Below are 17,017 nucleotides of genomic sequence, written 5' to 3' on the forward strand. Positions count from 1 at the left end.
AAATAATTATGGAGGAATGGTGAGACAGTGGCGGACCCCTCCCCCCCCCCCGTATTTTCCACCTTTACCAGATGAACCACTTCAGTTGGAAAATCCTCTTGAAGTGTAGAATCCCTTATTGTTGATTATTCACTATTGCCGTATTGGAGGGGGAGGACAGGCGTAAGGGAGACGGGGAGAAAGGGGGTAGGAGAAAGGAGAAAGGGGGTGGGAGAAAGGAGAAAGGGGGTAGGAGAAAGGAGAGGAAGGCTGGGAGAAAGGAGAAAAAGTTAGAGAAAGGAGAAAAAATAAAATATCTCTCCTTTTAAAATTTTTTCTTATATTTCAAGAAAAAATATCTCAAAAGGAGATGTTTTATTCTAATGGGAGAAAGGAGAACAGGGGTAGGAGAAAGGAGAAGATGGGTGGGAGAAGGGAGAAGGGTACCCCCCTGTCCTCCCCCTCGTATTGGGCTATTCCAGAAATAATCCATACCCCCCTATAGTCCAAATAATTATGACGTCTTAAAAGGCTATTATAATTTTTTTCTTTGACGCCTTACATCGACGACGTTAATGTAAGGCGTCAAAGAAAAAAATTATAATAGCCTTTCAACAGGTCGGGACCACTACCTTATATGGAAATGCATAAATTAGCATACTTATGTTCTCGCACATGTAATTGTTTATTTACATGTGACGCAATTTATTTTTACCTAGGTTTTTGACCAATCCACTAAATGAGTTACAATGCATGATGGACTACTACGTGTTTACAATCAACCAAGAACACGTGTTATTTACTGAAAACAACACATTTTTTCGTGCAATGCGGGATTCACAATTTCGCTTAGTTTTTCATTTTGTGTATCCTTATTTATAGTTCGTGATATAAAGTATTACTTCCATGCTCAGATTAACGAAGAGTTGTTTCTATGCGAAGAAAAAAGGGTTTGAATTACCCGATATATAGCCATTAACATCATGTTTGATGATGGCACAGAGATTTCATGTATTGTTCCACCAGAAGCAACGAAACAACTGCGAAAAAACACAATTACCCATGAGACAAACTTACTGGTGTAAAGTAAGCCGTCGATAACAGCCGGAGTACAGTAATGTTTGTATATATAGATAATTAAAGGCAAATATGGGATCCTTGAATTTTGTGTTCGTAAAAAAGGCGAAGAAATATTTACATACATGGCAGTGTTAACAAAATCTATAAGTATTTTTGTTGGTCACATTTCAGTATATGGGACTTCCAAATTGTTCCCTTTTTTTAAGGTAGTGAAGTAAGCAACTGTAGTTTCAGTTTGTTCGTTTTTTAACGGGCTCAGACATTTGACAAACTGAATAAAATCATTACAGCTGATTTCTTAAACCTACAAAGTAAAACTTTGGTTGGCTTGCTTGCTTTGTTTGTATAGTTGTTTATACAAGCTTTGAAAATAAGATTGACATCTTTAAACAATATATATATATATATATATAGGCATAGTTTAACTTGTATATTTTATATTTTGTACAATATACAAACAAAGCAAGCAAGCTAACCAAAGTTTTGCTCCACATGCATTAGGAAATAAGCTGTAATGATTTTATCCATATGTATGTGCGACAAGATGGAAAATTTGATATGTTTTGTGAAAATTGCAGCGTTGGATCTATAATAAAAAAGAAGATGTGGTATGATTGCCAATGAGACAGCTGTCCACAAGAGACCAAAATGACACAGAAATAAACATTTATAGATCACCGTACGGTCTTCAACAATGAGCAAAGCCCATACCGCATAGTAAGCTATAAAAGTCCCCGAAATGACAATGTAAAACAATTCAAACGAGAAAACTAACGTCCCTAATTATATAAAAAAAATGAACGAAAAAAAAATATGTAACACATAAACAAACGACAACCACTGAAATACAGGCTCCTATACAATATATTTTTTTTTGATGAGATAGATTTCTTGTCCTTTTATATATTTAATTGAGCCGGTTTTTTTTTTGTTTTTTTTTTTGTTTGGATTGTTTTACACAAGTAATTTTTGGGTCATTAATAGCTTACTTTTCAGCATTGGACCTATGACTGCTTACTTTACTAAATTATGTCTTTGTTGGAAAGATGTCTCATTTAGTTTAGTTTAAACATATTTATTTATAGTGGATTGGGAAACAAGTTTTCCAACTTATATTAATCCCTTTCCACTTTGCGGGATGTCTCATTTGGCACTCATACGTCATCTTCTTATTTCTATATACAAAGCACGTTTTAGAAAAAAAAATAATAGGTAATATGGCACCCACTATGATCCAGAGACTTTTAATATTGGAGATATTTTACATATGTCAACAGGACAGCAGCCGAACGATAAAAAACCTCTGAGGTATATTTTGTGATAAAATTAGCAACAAACGATATTATCGATGGATGAAACTATAAAAAATGTATTGAGCTAAATACCGTACCCGCTCAGTGGCGGATCCAGGGGGCGGGGGTTCAGGGGGATGGACCCCCTTTTTTGGACGATCAGTGCATTTGGATGGGGACATGTAGTTGGAACCCCCTCCCCTTTTGTCCAGGGTTAGGACCCCCTTTTTAAAATGGCTGGACCCGCCCCTGCCGCTTTCATAACACTTCTTTTTAGCATACTGAATATTATGATGTTCTTACTATTAGTTCAGGTCCTGATAAAAAAAAAAACACATTCAGTACAGAAAGAAGTGTTTCAATAAAAGTTTCGTGTTTTTCTTGGCAGAAATGATTTTGCAAGACACTATACAGGTTTAAAAGAGCTCAAATGATTTTCTTACTGGACAGTGATCACTTCATTGTAAATTTCACTGCGTCGTGAAATTAATGCAGGTTCAATTCATAACAATGCACAAAACCGGTTCAACTACTTTTGCAAGGCGAAAAAGAAAGTCGAATCGTGAAGCCAATAAACAATATTTTTTTAATCTGAGCATGCAAATTGAAGATTACGTTATATATTTTACATTGAATATATTTGCAGAATAAAAACTTTGGTAATGAGAGTCCCAGACAATATATTAATTGACTGTTTTCCCACTAATTCCACGTGTTTTAAGTAGTTGTTTACTCGTAGTAGCCCACAATGCATTGTAGTTCATTGAGTCGATTGGTCAGTTTTTCAAGGCCATATTGGCCTTGTGTTTTGGAAATTACTATGCAAATATATTCTGACGTCAGAAAATCTAGAGTTCTCGACCTGTTCAAGACGTCATAATTATTTGGACTAACCCCCCTATAGAAGGTTAAGGATTTCCAGAAAAAAATCTGTTAAAATCTCAGATTTTCAAGAAAATATTCTGTAAGTTGTCAATAATTTCCAGATTATTTCAAAAATTCTAAAAAATATTCCAGGAAAAAAATGAGAATAATACTAAAAATTCCAAGAAAATATCCTGTGGAAATAAATATTTCCAGACAAATTTAATTTCCAACAGAAAAATTCCAGATAAACAATTTTCATGAAACATATAAGTTTTAATATTGTTTTTTTTGTGTCATACATGTAGATGATTAGATCAAACTGGCATTCATTCAGTGTATGGCAGCTGTATGCTTACTTGTTTTTGTTTAAATGTCTTTGTGATCAAGTTCATCCATTTCAAATGTACAATCATTCAATGGATAATTTATCTTGGGTCTTTTTATATTGTTATGATACATTACGGTCTCTGGTAAGGGTGAAGGTTGGCTCCTGTTGTAATGTTTAAAACACTACATTTTTTTATGCACCTTTTCTAAATCAGATGCCATTGACATTGTTCAGTGGTTGTCATTTGTTGGTGTAGTAACTTGTTCATGTTTCTGGTTTCTTTTTTTTTCATATAGATTCCACAGTTGGTTTTCTGTTATTTTTGGGGCCCATTATAACTTGTTGCTTGGTGTGAGCCAAGGCTCCATGTTTTTGACCTATACCTGTTAACTTTTTATGCGCTGTGATTTGGGTTGAGAGATGTCTCATTGGTATTCTTACCACATCTTCTTGTTTATACATGTAGGACTCTAAAGTGCGATGGTACTCTAAAGTGCGATGGTCACGCTAAAGTGCAATGGTCTACGCTAAAGTATGACGGTGTCTCATGCTAAAATGCAATGTTTGTTTGTTCCCTAAAGTACGATGGTACAGCACGCTAAAGCGCGATGGAACAAAAGAGAAAGATTCAAGGGCACTAATGTCAAAAACAAGTCTTTTTGCGAAATCTAGTTTGCAATGATTCAACATATATACAACTTAGATTGACAACTAATACAAATAAATTTTGGAAAATCACTTGGATCATTTTGAATATCAATGTTTAGTGAGAGTTTAATGTCTCTAGCATATTTTGATTTTTCGTATGATAGGTGGTGAGCAGTTCTCTTTTCTGTAGTTCCACATAAACGACAGTTATAGTCTGGGTCCATTTTTTACCATATCTGTTGACAAAAAAAGACTATTTTGGATTTGTTTTAAAGGGTTGAAGGGTAGAAAAAGCACATCATAAGTTGTGATTGAAAGTTGTTTGTCTTACGTCCAGTGGCATGTATTTCATTCATATTTCGGGACTGTACATATTGAAAATTGAGCCGATTTAATCAAGATTTAAAAAAAGACAATTTTATTATAGAGCAATTATAAGACTTACAAATGTACTCCAAATCCAGGGCTGGTTTAACACCATGTTAAATAAGGCTTTTCGTATATTATTATATACAGTGGCGGATCCAGAGGGGGGTTCCGGGGGTGCGCACCCCCCTTTATTTTGGCAGATCAATGCATTTGAATCGGGACATATGTTTTGCACCCCCCCTTTGCCCTGGGCTAGCACCCCCCCTTTCGAAAATTCCTGCATCCGCCACTGATATATGAAATATCCTGACTGCCAAATATACATCACTGATTTCTGATTTCATGGACATGTATATGTTAAGTGCACTGTAAAACAGTTTCAGTTTACGTTTTTGAAATAGACATTAAACCTTGTTTTTTAAGTGCATATATAAAGTATAAGATTTACAGTAGAAGTTGATAACTTTAAGATTTGTCCTTGTGAGAAAACAATACTCGGGTCATAAAGACTTTTTTTAAATCTTGGCTAGTATATATATTGGCATAGTCATACATGTTCAAATGATAAAATACTGACCATGGCTTTATATGATCGGAAAGGTCTTTCAATTGCGGGTAGACAAGAAGTTTTTATATTCACAATTAAAAAGATATTAACCAACATTATATAAATAGCTACACAACGAAGTGAGATCTCTGTTTTCTTCTTCTGTATTTTGTTGATGTTGGTACTTGTTCGATTAATTTTCGTATTTTAAACTGGAAATTTCTACTTTCCAGGGTTATCCAGTACCTTAACTATATAGACTACTCGAAACTTCACAGTAATTATTTTTATCAAATATATTTATTTTTAACCGGCGGTAACCGGAACACACCTTAATTACGATTTAAACTTAACCCACAAACTAATGAAATATTGTCACTCACCACTTCAAAACGTTGTAGTATTCAAAGTTCTCGTCCGATTTTCTTGTTTTGTACATCAGTCGATTTGTTTTGAAAAATTGAATAATTCTGAAAGACCACAGACGAGATTGAAATAAACAAAGGGGTTTTCCGACAGGTATTAGAGATAACCTTTCGCAATAAAAACCATGTGATGATAAGAAGTATGTCTGGTCAATTTAGGACGGCGGCATCGCACATGGTCACAAAGGGCTATTAACGATAACATACTAATTAGTCAGTTTCCATATCTTTTCTACAGAGCTCCCCGGGTTATAAATAAGTGCTAACAAATCGTTGTAGTTCCTGTCAATATAATACTTCCATGGTTCAACATAAATAGATTGTTATATTGGTTATCAAAATCAGCTAGTGGCAAAATCTTCTGAGTTTTGAATTTTATAAGCTCCAGACATCCCCCCTTTTTTTTGTAAAACAAAATTTTTGTTTAGTATGTATGTTATCTTTATATTTATATTATAAAATCTTCAATATAAATTTGAATAAGAAATGACTGATTTTCTACAAAAAAAAATTGTATACTGGAATGAAATTTGAGAAGTTATCAAAGGAGTAGGTTCAGTAAGACCCCTTTTTGGCTCCAAAATTAAGCAGCTTTGCAAAATTGAGCAAATGTAATCTTTTAGCTATTTTTTGGAAAGTAGAATGCTTCTGCTACATAAATATGTGCTGTTTTTGACAATACAATGTACATATATCGTGTACTAGCATCATAAAGTCATGCTAAATTACTGAAATCTTCACAATTATAGCATTTTAGTTAAATTTTAGACAGTTTCCGTCTAAAGCTTAGATAATGCAGCCTCTAATGAAGAGAAGTTATGTATACAGCATTACGGGTAACGAGGGTAAAGGGGCGAGTTTCTTCATATTTTGGCTTGGTAAATATGAATGTCATGTGAATATTCTGAGACATTTATTCAGGAGATTAAATATTTTCTTTGGTAATATCTTCTGACATCAGACTCGGACTTCTCTTGAACTGAATTTTAAATGTGCGTATTGTAAAGTGGCCGCATTCGTGTTCATTCATAATATTAAAATGTAAGTTGTATTTGATGATAATACATAACATATATAAAGGTTGAGGATGAACACGGATGCGGCCACTTTCATTTTTGACGAAAACCATCTTAAAAGTGACGTTTTTTGGCATATTTGTTAGATTTTTAACCGGATTTTTGTGACAAAAATGTCGGTTATTGATTTGGAGATGTACGGCGGGCGGGCGGGCGGGCGGGCGGCAATCAAATGTTGTCCGTGCATTAACTCATGAACTGTTCAATCAAAGCTTTTAAAATTTTAATATGTTGTTACTGACAACTAAATGAAGGTCAAGTTCAATAATGGCGATTTTGACTTTTACCGTTCAGGAGTTATGGTTCTTGAAAGATTGAAAAATGAAGTTTCCAGTCGTGTCCGTGCATTTACGCATGAACTGTTCTACTAAAGCTTCCCAAATTTTAACATGTTGTTACTGATGACAAAATGGAGGTCATGTTTAATAATGACGATTTTGACTTTTACCGTTCAGGAGTTATGGTTCTTAAAAGATTGAAAAATGGAGTTTCCAGTTGTGTCCGTGCATTTACGCATGAACTGTTCTACCAAAGTTTCCCAAATTTTAATATGTTGTTACTTATGACAAAATAGAGGTCATGTTCAATAATGGCGATTTTGACTTTTACTGTTCAGGAGTTATGGTTCTTGAAAGATTGAAAAATGGTGTTTCCAGTCGTGTCCATGCATTTTCTCATGAACCATTCTACCAAAGCTTTTGAAATTTTTATATGTTGTTACTGATGACAAAATGGAGGTCAAGTTTAATAATAAGGATTTTGACTTTTACCGTTCAGGAGTTATGGTTCTTGAAAGATTGAAAAATGGAGTTTCCAGTCGTGTCCCTGCATTTACGCATGAACTGTTCTACCAAAGCTTCCCAAATTTTAATATGTTGTTACTGATGACAAAATAGAGGTCAAGTTCAATAAAGACGATTTTGACTTTTACCGTTCAGGAGTTATGGTTCTTGAAAGATTGAAAAATGGTGTTTCCATTTATGTATTACTGAAAAATTATTACACCAGGGTTTTCGATATCACAAACTGGTCAAAACATTTACTAAATTTTATCACCGGTATAAGGAAATAATTCGTAAATATAACTCAACATGCAGACATCTTATACGTTCAGGTATTTCACATCCAAAATTTTATGGAAATATTCTTTATAAAGCACAAAAATGTCAGTATTCTCCTCAGAAACTAACAAAACCTTTAAATAGACTTATTAAAAGGGGATATAGTTACGATACTGTTGTCAGGTCATTAAAGATTGCATATTTTGGCTTTAACATTGATTCACTGATAGGGTCTTTGCATCGGAACTAAACACATTTATTTCTAAAAAAACAGTTGTTGGCATGACACGGGTTATGTTCTTCTCATATTTTTTATGATAGTATGATACTAAACCCCTAACGGGAGGGATTGTACCTGATATTCATATGATGAAGACATAATCTTTCAATCAGTTTAATTGAGGTCTGGAGCTGGCATGTAAGTTAACTGCTAGTAGTCTGTTGTTATTTATGTATTATTGTCATTTTATTTATTTTCTTTTGTTACATCTTTTGACATCAGACTCGGACTTCTCTTGAACTGAATTTTAATGTGCGTATTGTTATTGTTTTACTTTTCTACATTGGCTAGAGGTATAGGGGGAGGGTTGAGATCTCATAAACATGTTTAACCCCGCCGCATTTTTGCGCCTGTCCCAAGTCAGGAGCCTCTGGCCTTTGTTAGTCTTGTATGATTTTAAATTTTAGTTTCTTGTGTATAATTCGGAGTTTAGTATGACGTCCATTATCACTGTACTATTATGCATATTTTAGGGGCCAGCTGAAGGACACCTACGGGTGCGGGAATTCTCGCTACATTGAAGACCCATTGGTTGCCTTCGGCTGTTGTTTGCTCTGTGGTCGGGTGGTTGTCGCTTTGACATATTCACCATTTCCTTTCTCAATTTTATTTCCAGTCGTGTCCGTGCATTTTCTCATGAACCATTCAACCAAAGCTTTTGAAATTTTTATATGTTGTTACTGATGGCAAAATAGAGGTCAAGTTCAGTAATGATGATTTTGACTTTTACCGTTCAGGAGTTATGGTTCTTGAAAGATTGTAAAATGGCGTTTCCATTCACGTTGTTGCATTTACTCATGAACCATTCAATCTAAGCTTTTCAAATTTTTATATGTTGATACTGATGACAAAATGGAGGTCAAATTTGATGTTGACAATTTTCACTTTCACCATTCATCAGTAATGGTTCTTGTGATATTGCCAGGACACAAATAAATATTAATAAATCCGGTTTGCTGTCGTTGTGACAGCCTCTTGTTCATATTTAAGCTTCAATCGGAGCGTTTTTAATGACTGATCAGTTAAAATCTTTTACATAAACTAATCGAATCAATTGAAATATACACTTAAGTGTTTAAAAAGTGTCCTAAATATCTCGTTAGATGAAACTGAAATTTGGGGCCAAAATCGGCCCTTACCGGACCTACTCCTTTAATGTTCTCATACCACAGTCACAATTTGAAAATGTTTTCTCCAAATACAAATGGTTTTTAAAAAAATTATAAATTAGTTCACAATACATTACAAAATAAATGTGTCTCTAATCTCATATAATTTCCTGTACATGCAGTTTTACAATTTTCTATTTGTCGCCTGCAACTAAAGTGGCCAAATCTAGACATCTAACAATCCTTCTTTGGGGAACGATTTATATAATTTCTTATTGTTTTCAAATTCCTGTATTTCTTTACATGTTATAATTTCCTAAAACATCATGAAATTAAAGAAAATTACAAAACTTTTAAACAATTGTTAAACTCTAAATTTGTATAATATGAATGACATTTGATTTTTTAAATGTATACATGTTTAACATTTTTAAAGTTAAGATAAGTTATGGAACTGAAAGATGATACATTATGTATATATATTCAAAACATATTCATATAATAGATGTAATCATATTAATCCACTTAGACAAATAGAGTCAATGTATTATAATGATTGATAAATAAACGGAAAAAATAACAATTTAAATAATAAAAAAATAAACTTTTCTAATTTTAAAACTGAGACTAAATATTTATTTTTGCAGAGCAAGGGATTATGGATACATAGTTCCTAGTATTTATCTCCTTTGTCTTATAACATGTGGTTCAAGTAATTGCATGTAGTATATTATGATATAATTAAAGTCCACAGAAATGGCCATGTGTTCACAGTGGGACTTCTTTAAAGCTTTTTAATTACTGATTGTTTGTCAACTAGATGGCTAGATAAAATAATCTTCAACCTCAACAACTATGAAAAGCAGTAGGTCCTGGTGTGTGGTTTCTCACAAATTTCAATACAAACATACTTGTAGAGAACATAAATCATTGTAAATAAAACCCTATAAATCCAGATAGTGAACTATGATTTTGTTTTTATTTTAAAACCATTAAAACACTGACTTGTAAATAGTTGTAAAAATCTTGATTTGTTATCAACATCCAGTATTTTTACTTAGTCATTTCTTTTGATTCTTCATTTCTTAGTATGGATGTTTTGCATTTTTTATCATAAACCTTATAGCTGCATTAAAATATGACTCCTTCACAATAAAAAACAAACTTGAAACAAAAAGATAACTATGGGTCTATAATCAAGTTTGATTACAAAATCAAAAGTTAAATATAATTAGTGGAATTTGGATGTTAGAACCATTTGTTATGTTTATAAAGGTTTTTTTTTTATCATTTTTGTCATGAATAAATTATAATATACACAGTATTCATATCAATTTAATTTCACTTAGTTCTAGAAATGCAAGTTTCAAAATATTTTTTTTAATCACAGGCATTTATTTTCTGAGAATTTTTTCCCTTATGCCATGACCATAACCATGATAACACATGTTTTATGAAAATGCAAAAAAGCAAACAAGTTCTATAATACCAATATACTGATATACATGCATGTACATGTAACTTCCATGGTAAAAGAAAAGAGGGGGAAATATTATTATCTCAATCTCCAATTAGAAGTTGTGAATTGTCCCAATAAGATTACAAATGTAATAGTAAACATGTCATGTGGTGTTGAAAGTATGCATTTCTTTTGAAGTATTATCACTATCAATATCTACATGAATATCATATCCCCTGAATGTTATGTTAGAAGCTGAGGTACATGAACAAATGTACATTTTTTTATTTTTTTTTAGGTCCTATTGCAAACAATTTCAAATTTACAACTCTCAGACTTAATAGATATAGGAAGATGTGGTGTGAGTGCCAATGAGACAACTCTCCATACAAATAACAATTTAAAAAGTAAACCATTATAGGTTAAAGTACGGCCTTAAGTTCAGTACTGACAACTCTGGCTTACAACATGTATGGACACACTTTATACATGTAGTATTAAAATAATAAAATGTGGTATCATTTCCAAATTGCCAATAAGACTACTCTCCAATAGTTAAGATAATCATGCCATCTGCTGTGGGTATTTTTCAATTTTCACATCTTTTGATCCACTGGAAGGCGTCAAAGCAAAAGCTTAAAATAGCTTTCCTAGACATCATAATTATTTGTACTAACTCCCCACCAGAGATCAAAAGATACAAAATTAACCACTTAAGAATATCGTACAGCCTTCAACAACGAGCAAAAACCTATTAAACCACTTTAAATTTCTGGTACATTGTTTGTAAAGATACATAGGGCTTTAGAATTACCTAATGAACTACAGATATACATACAAGCACAAATTTATCTTAAGTTTACTGAAAGCGACTAGAATCCAGATTTTCCATGGAATTTTTAAACTTTTATTGTTGCCTTCTATAGGATGCTCTGGATTTCCAGAAATTTTCTAATAACAACAGCATAATTTTCCATGGAATATTTTAATTTATCTTTTTGCCTTCTATAGGACCGACATGGAATTCCAGATTTTTTTCTGAACCACATCCCAAATTTTCCATGGATTTTTTTCTGAACCCCATATACCTTCTATAGGGGGGGTATGGATTATTTCTGGAATAGCCCATTCACTACATGTATCTGTAGCATTAACATCCTGACACAAATATGTGTGCAATACGCATTGCTGAAATGTGACGTTTTTCTCCTCAAAAGATGATATTGTTGTAACAAATCTGTGTTTATTTTTTTTATAGTTTATGAGCATGGCACCTACATCCCCATTTATCTTGTTTGAAGAAAAATTGATGGAAGTCATCAAAAAAACACCAAAGACATCACCCCTGGAGATATATATTTTAAAAATATATCTGGAAATGAAAACAGAAACTGACATTGTTCAGGTTTGTACTATAGTCATGATAGTAGGATATAGACTGTCTGATGGACATGCATGACAATTTTTTATACCCTGTAAGAATATAAGATGGTCCCAAATGTTTGTTTGTAGACTGTTAACATCATGTAAAAACTTGAAGGCATTATTTGACGTTTTTATACCCCATCAAATGAAGTTTGTGTGGGTATATAGGAATCACCTCTGTCTGTCTGTCTGTCTGTCCATCCGTCCTGCTCATTGTCCTGAGCAGAACTTTTGTACCTTAGTACCTACATTGTAGGATTATCAAACTTGGTATGTGGATGAATCATATACGGGAGGTGGATGTGTCACGAATGAAATTATGTCACAATGACCTTGACTTTGATCTTCATGATAGCAAAACGAAGATGATGTGTCACGTACCAAATTTAGGTCAATGTGACCCTTGACCTTCATGATAGTAAAATGTCATCCACTTTTTTCTTTATAATTTTTAAAGCTTTTCTTCTTCATGTTCTTCATGTCATAGCTTTTGTACTGTAGAGCCTAGGTGGTTGTATCATTGGCATAGCTTTTGTACTGTAGAGCCTAGGTGGTTGTATCATTGGAAGATGAACTTCTTGCGATATCAGATGTAAGTCTCATGACTTATAGGGTTAGGCAAGTGAGAGGGAAAAAGGGGTGGGGTATAGAGTTGTGCTCATAGTTTCAAGTTAGATTTAATATGGAACAAGAATTTCATTGCAGACTCAATACACATGATACATTTACAAGTTTAACTTCATACCCTTGGGAAGGAGATTTGAAAGAATTTTGACACGCATCTTCATCAGTGATATCTCACCCATTATTTCATGATGTTATTATTATACAATTTTATTTCTATCTATTATTCAATTTTCCGTATTTAGCGCCAAAGTTCGGGAGCGGAGTATCACTAATAAGCATCAGTTCACACAGATTTCTTGTTTTGCTCTTGCATACATATATTATTATTTAGTGTACAGTTTTGTAACTGCTGAATATTGATTTTCATGTGTGTTATCTTTAGGAAGTAGGAACCAAGTATGACAGTCCCCCTCTAGATGAGAAGGACAGTTGTGGACAGAATTCAAGGAAAAGGAAAGAAAAGAATAGACTTTACACCTGGATAAAAAATTTCATAACAAGAAAGACGTGTGCACCTGTGGAATCTTGTGAGTTTATGATGTTTATCATGTTTATATGCACATTGATTTAAGAATTGAATGCATATTTTTTGTACTTAATCGGCGTGTAAAAGCGTTGACCGAAGCACATTTTATATAAAGCGTGGAAGCGCTTCATACAAAAAATGTGTGCACGGTCAACGCTTTTACACGCCCATAAAATGCAAAATCTGCATTCAATTCTTAAAATTACATTTTCAGTCAAAAAAAAACCAAAATCACATCAAAGTTCAAGGCAATATTTTTTCTGCGCCAGTCGAGTGTTTCGTCTATAAAAGACTCATTAGTGACACTCTTATCTAAAACTATGCAAATCCAAATCACTATGAAGTTGAAGAGATTATAAACCCAAAATATACCGAAACAGGGAACCAAAATAAGACCAAGGAAATCCTATGCCTTGAAGTAGAAAAACTTTATTGTTTTAAACAATTTCAAAATTTATAACAGCACATTTAGTTTGATGAATCACGTCAGCACCGAAGTGTTGACTAGCGGAGCGGGTTAACCTCTAGGAAGAATACCTCCACCAGCAGTGAAAACCATCATGGTGTTAAAAAAAAAAATCACATCAAAGTTCAAGGCAAGATTTTTTCTGCGCCAGACGCGCGTTTCGTCTATAAAAGACTCATCAGTGACGCTCTTACATGTATCTAAAACTATGCAAATCCAAAATCACTATAAAGTTGAAGAGCTTATAAACCCAAAATATACCGAAACAGGGCACCAAAATAAGACCAAGGAAATCCTATGCCTTGAAGTAGAAAAACCTTAGTGTTTTAAACAATTTCAAAATGTATAACAGCAAATTATGAATTTCCAACATAGTGTATTTTAACAGATTTGAGCTAGGACTTACATTTTCTGAGCTATAAGGGGCTAAAAGGGGTTAAAAAAGACTTCTCTTTTTTGTTCGTCAAATTTTTATTTTTCATCTTATTTTGGTTTTGTTTTTTATGCCCCGCCACGAAGTGAAAGGGGCATATAGATTTACCCTTGTCCGTCCGTACATACGTATGTACGTCCGTCTGTCCCGATCTTGGTTAAGTTTTGCGTTAAGGTCCATTTCTCAGAATGTGATAATGATGTACCAATGATATTTCATCAGTATATTCTTCTTAAATAGTACTACATTGATCAACAACATTTGGGTCAATTTGACCTACATTTCATGCTTGATTGACTTCAATAACTTTTTTCATAAATGACCATTGTGAAGAAACCTATTGTAATATATGAATGATATTTCACCACTGTGGTGTTCCTATGTAGTGTAACACAGTTCAACAGTTCAGCATCTTTTGGGTCACTATGACCTACATTTTATGCTTGAGTGATTTTGGTTAAGTTTTGCGTTTAGGTCCATTTCTCAGAACCCTATGGTAGTGCATCAATGATATTAGACTGTTGTAGTGTTCTTGCTTAGTGCAACACAGTTCAGCATCTGTTTGGTCAATATGACCTACATTTTATGCTTCAGTGGTTTTGGTTATGTTTTGTGTATAGGTCCATTTCTCAGAACCCTATGGTAGTGTATCAATGATATTAGACTATTGGTAGTGTTCTTGCTTAGTGCAGCACAGTTCAGCATCTTTTTGGTCACTATGACCTACATTTTATGCTTCAGTGATTTTGGTAAAGTTTTGTGTCGAGGATTATTTCTCAAGAACCTAATGTAGTATATCAATGATATTAATGTATTGTAGTGTCCTTGCATAGTGCAGCACAGTTCAGCATCTTCTAGAATACCATGACCTACATTTTATGCTTGAATGATTTTGGTCAAGTTTTGCATTTACTGCCATTTCTCGGAATCTGTGGTAGTGTATCAATGATATTACACTGTTGTAGTATTCTTGCACAGTGCAGCACAGTTTGACCTCTTTTTGGTCACTTTGACATATCTTATGCTTGAGTGACTTTGGTTTAAATTTGCCATACAGCTCTTTTCAGCAGCATTTTGGTCAATTTTTACATGAGACAACATGGAACCTCATATTGATCTTAATGGCAGGGCATCTGTGGCTTACAGACACATTTTCTAGTTTTTCTTTATGTTCCTTATGAACTTTCGCAACAGTAGAGTACGACAGATTTAGCATAGCTTTTACCGTTTTCGAGCTATTAGGGGCCAAAGTGGTGCTAAATAAAAAAAAAACCAAAAAAAAGTTTTTTTATTACTAATCAGAATTCTCTGTCCAGCATATTACTGTGTCCAGCATATTATTGTGTCCAGCATATTATTGTGTCCACTTTAGTAGTGTGTCAATGCTTGCCCAAATGAACACCTGTTCGACCACTGCGGTCGTATCATGCTGCGCTTGGCGTAGCTCTTTATTTTGGTAATGCTTCAACCAAATGATAATATCTTTGGTATGTAGCCTTATTATGAAGAGTTACAGATTAAGTTAGAGTTTGGTGACGGTTCAATGATTTTCACGGAAGCTACAGCCCTTGGACATAGAAAAATTCAATATCAAAGAAATTGTAAATGTAAAACCACTGGCAGTGGGGCTAAACAAACCAAATATAAAACATACAAAACAATAAAAAGTAAAAGACATAGGTTAAAGGTAAAAGTGGTCCAAAATATAAAATATTTCTATACATACAAAATTACAGTGAATTATAAGTATTCCACACTTTTTTTTGTAATGTTCAACCAATTGATTTTATTTTTGGTATGTGGTCTTATCATGAGAAGTTACAGATTAAGTTCTACTTTGGTTGTGGTTGAATAATTTTTACGGAAGTTACGCCCTCGGACTTAGAAAATTACAGTGAATTTGAAGTTTTCAGCACTTTTTTATGTCCCGCCACAAAGTGGTCGGGACATATAGTTTTACCCTTGTTTGTCATTCTGACTTGTTGCGCAACAACCAGTTTTCCAGACTTTTTTACTAAACACCTTGAGATATTGAACTGATTTTTGGTATATAGATATTTATTGATGTTACAGATTGAGTTTGAGTCTTGTTACGGTTCATTGATTTTCACTTTTGTCGTTCAAGAGTTATGGGACTTTGTTCATTGAAAATTGACATTTTTCACAAAAACTCAAGTTTACTTTGACCAATTCTTACTAAATTTTAACATGATGTTACATGTAGGTCCTATGTAGAGTAAATGCCTTTGGTTTTTGTTATTTTCCCTATTGTCCTTTTAGAGTTCTGGAGTTGGGAGCGGACTAAGTAACTTACTTTTTTTTTGTGAATAACTAAAGAATATTTTTTTCCTATTTTCATTTAGATTTTTTTTGGTTCTATATTTAATTTATTATTTTTTTCATTATTTTATTAAATTTTATTTTTATAAAAATAATTGTCTGTTTGCTTTTAAAATTCACATAGTGTTTCTTCTTTTGTTTTGTTTGAAATAGACATGATCTGATAATTACAGTCGAATCTGCTTAATCCGACACCTGAATATTCCGACATCCTGTGAAATCTGACAAAATTTACTGGTCCCGAAAGTTTTCTTTAACATTCTTTGTTAAAAAATCTTCTGTATTCCGTCACCCGTCTACTCCGTAATCCGACAGCATTTTCAAGTCCCAGCCTTCATAAGTACTCTAATTATACTTGTTTAATCCGACCCTTTGATCTCCTTAAAGGGAAATTCCGCGATTTTTTACTTATCATCTAATTATGTTCATCTTAACATAAAAAACACATTTGCAAAGTTTTAAATTTATATTCCTTCTAATAACGGAGAAAATCAAGTATTTGTAACTTTTTTGGTTGAATTCTCGAGTGGGTCGTGACGTATTAGCCCGATTTATTGAATTCTGGGAAAAAATAAAATCTGTTCAACTCTTATAGCTTATCGACAATATACGTAATTAAAAGCGCACAGCTGACGAATGGTCGAAGTTATTAACCACAATATAAGAATGAACGAAAATGA

The 17,017-nt window shown here is 33.3% G+C and overlaps 1 protein-coding gene across 1 annotated transcript in view; it reads left to right on the plus strand.

Moving 5' to 3' along the window:
- The first annotated feature begins 6 nt into the window (after window positions 1-6).
- LOC143051952 (uncharacterized) overlaps window positions 7-17,017 on the plus strand; it is a 45,982-nt gene continuing 28,971 nt past the window's right edge. The window contains exons 1-3 of the mRNA XM_076224936.1: window positions 7-19; window positions 11,779-11,925; window positions 12,955-13,099. Of these exons, the coding sequence (XP_076081051.1) occupies window positions 17-19; window positions 11,779-11,925; window positions 12,955-13,099 (295 nt within the window). The 5' untranslated portion in view covers window positions 7-16. The remainder of the gene's footprint in view (window positions 20-11,778; window positions 11,926-12,954; window positions 13,100-17,017) is intronic.

This window comes from Mytilus galloprovincialis, chromosome 11, assembly GCF_965363235.1.
Source record: "Mytilus galloprovincialis chromosome 11, xbMytGall1.hap1.1, whole genome shotgun sequence".
NCBI classification, from domain to species: Eukaryota; Metazoa; Mollusca; class Bivalvia; order Mytilida; family Mytilidae; genus Mytilus; species Mytilus galloprovincialis.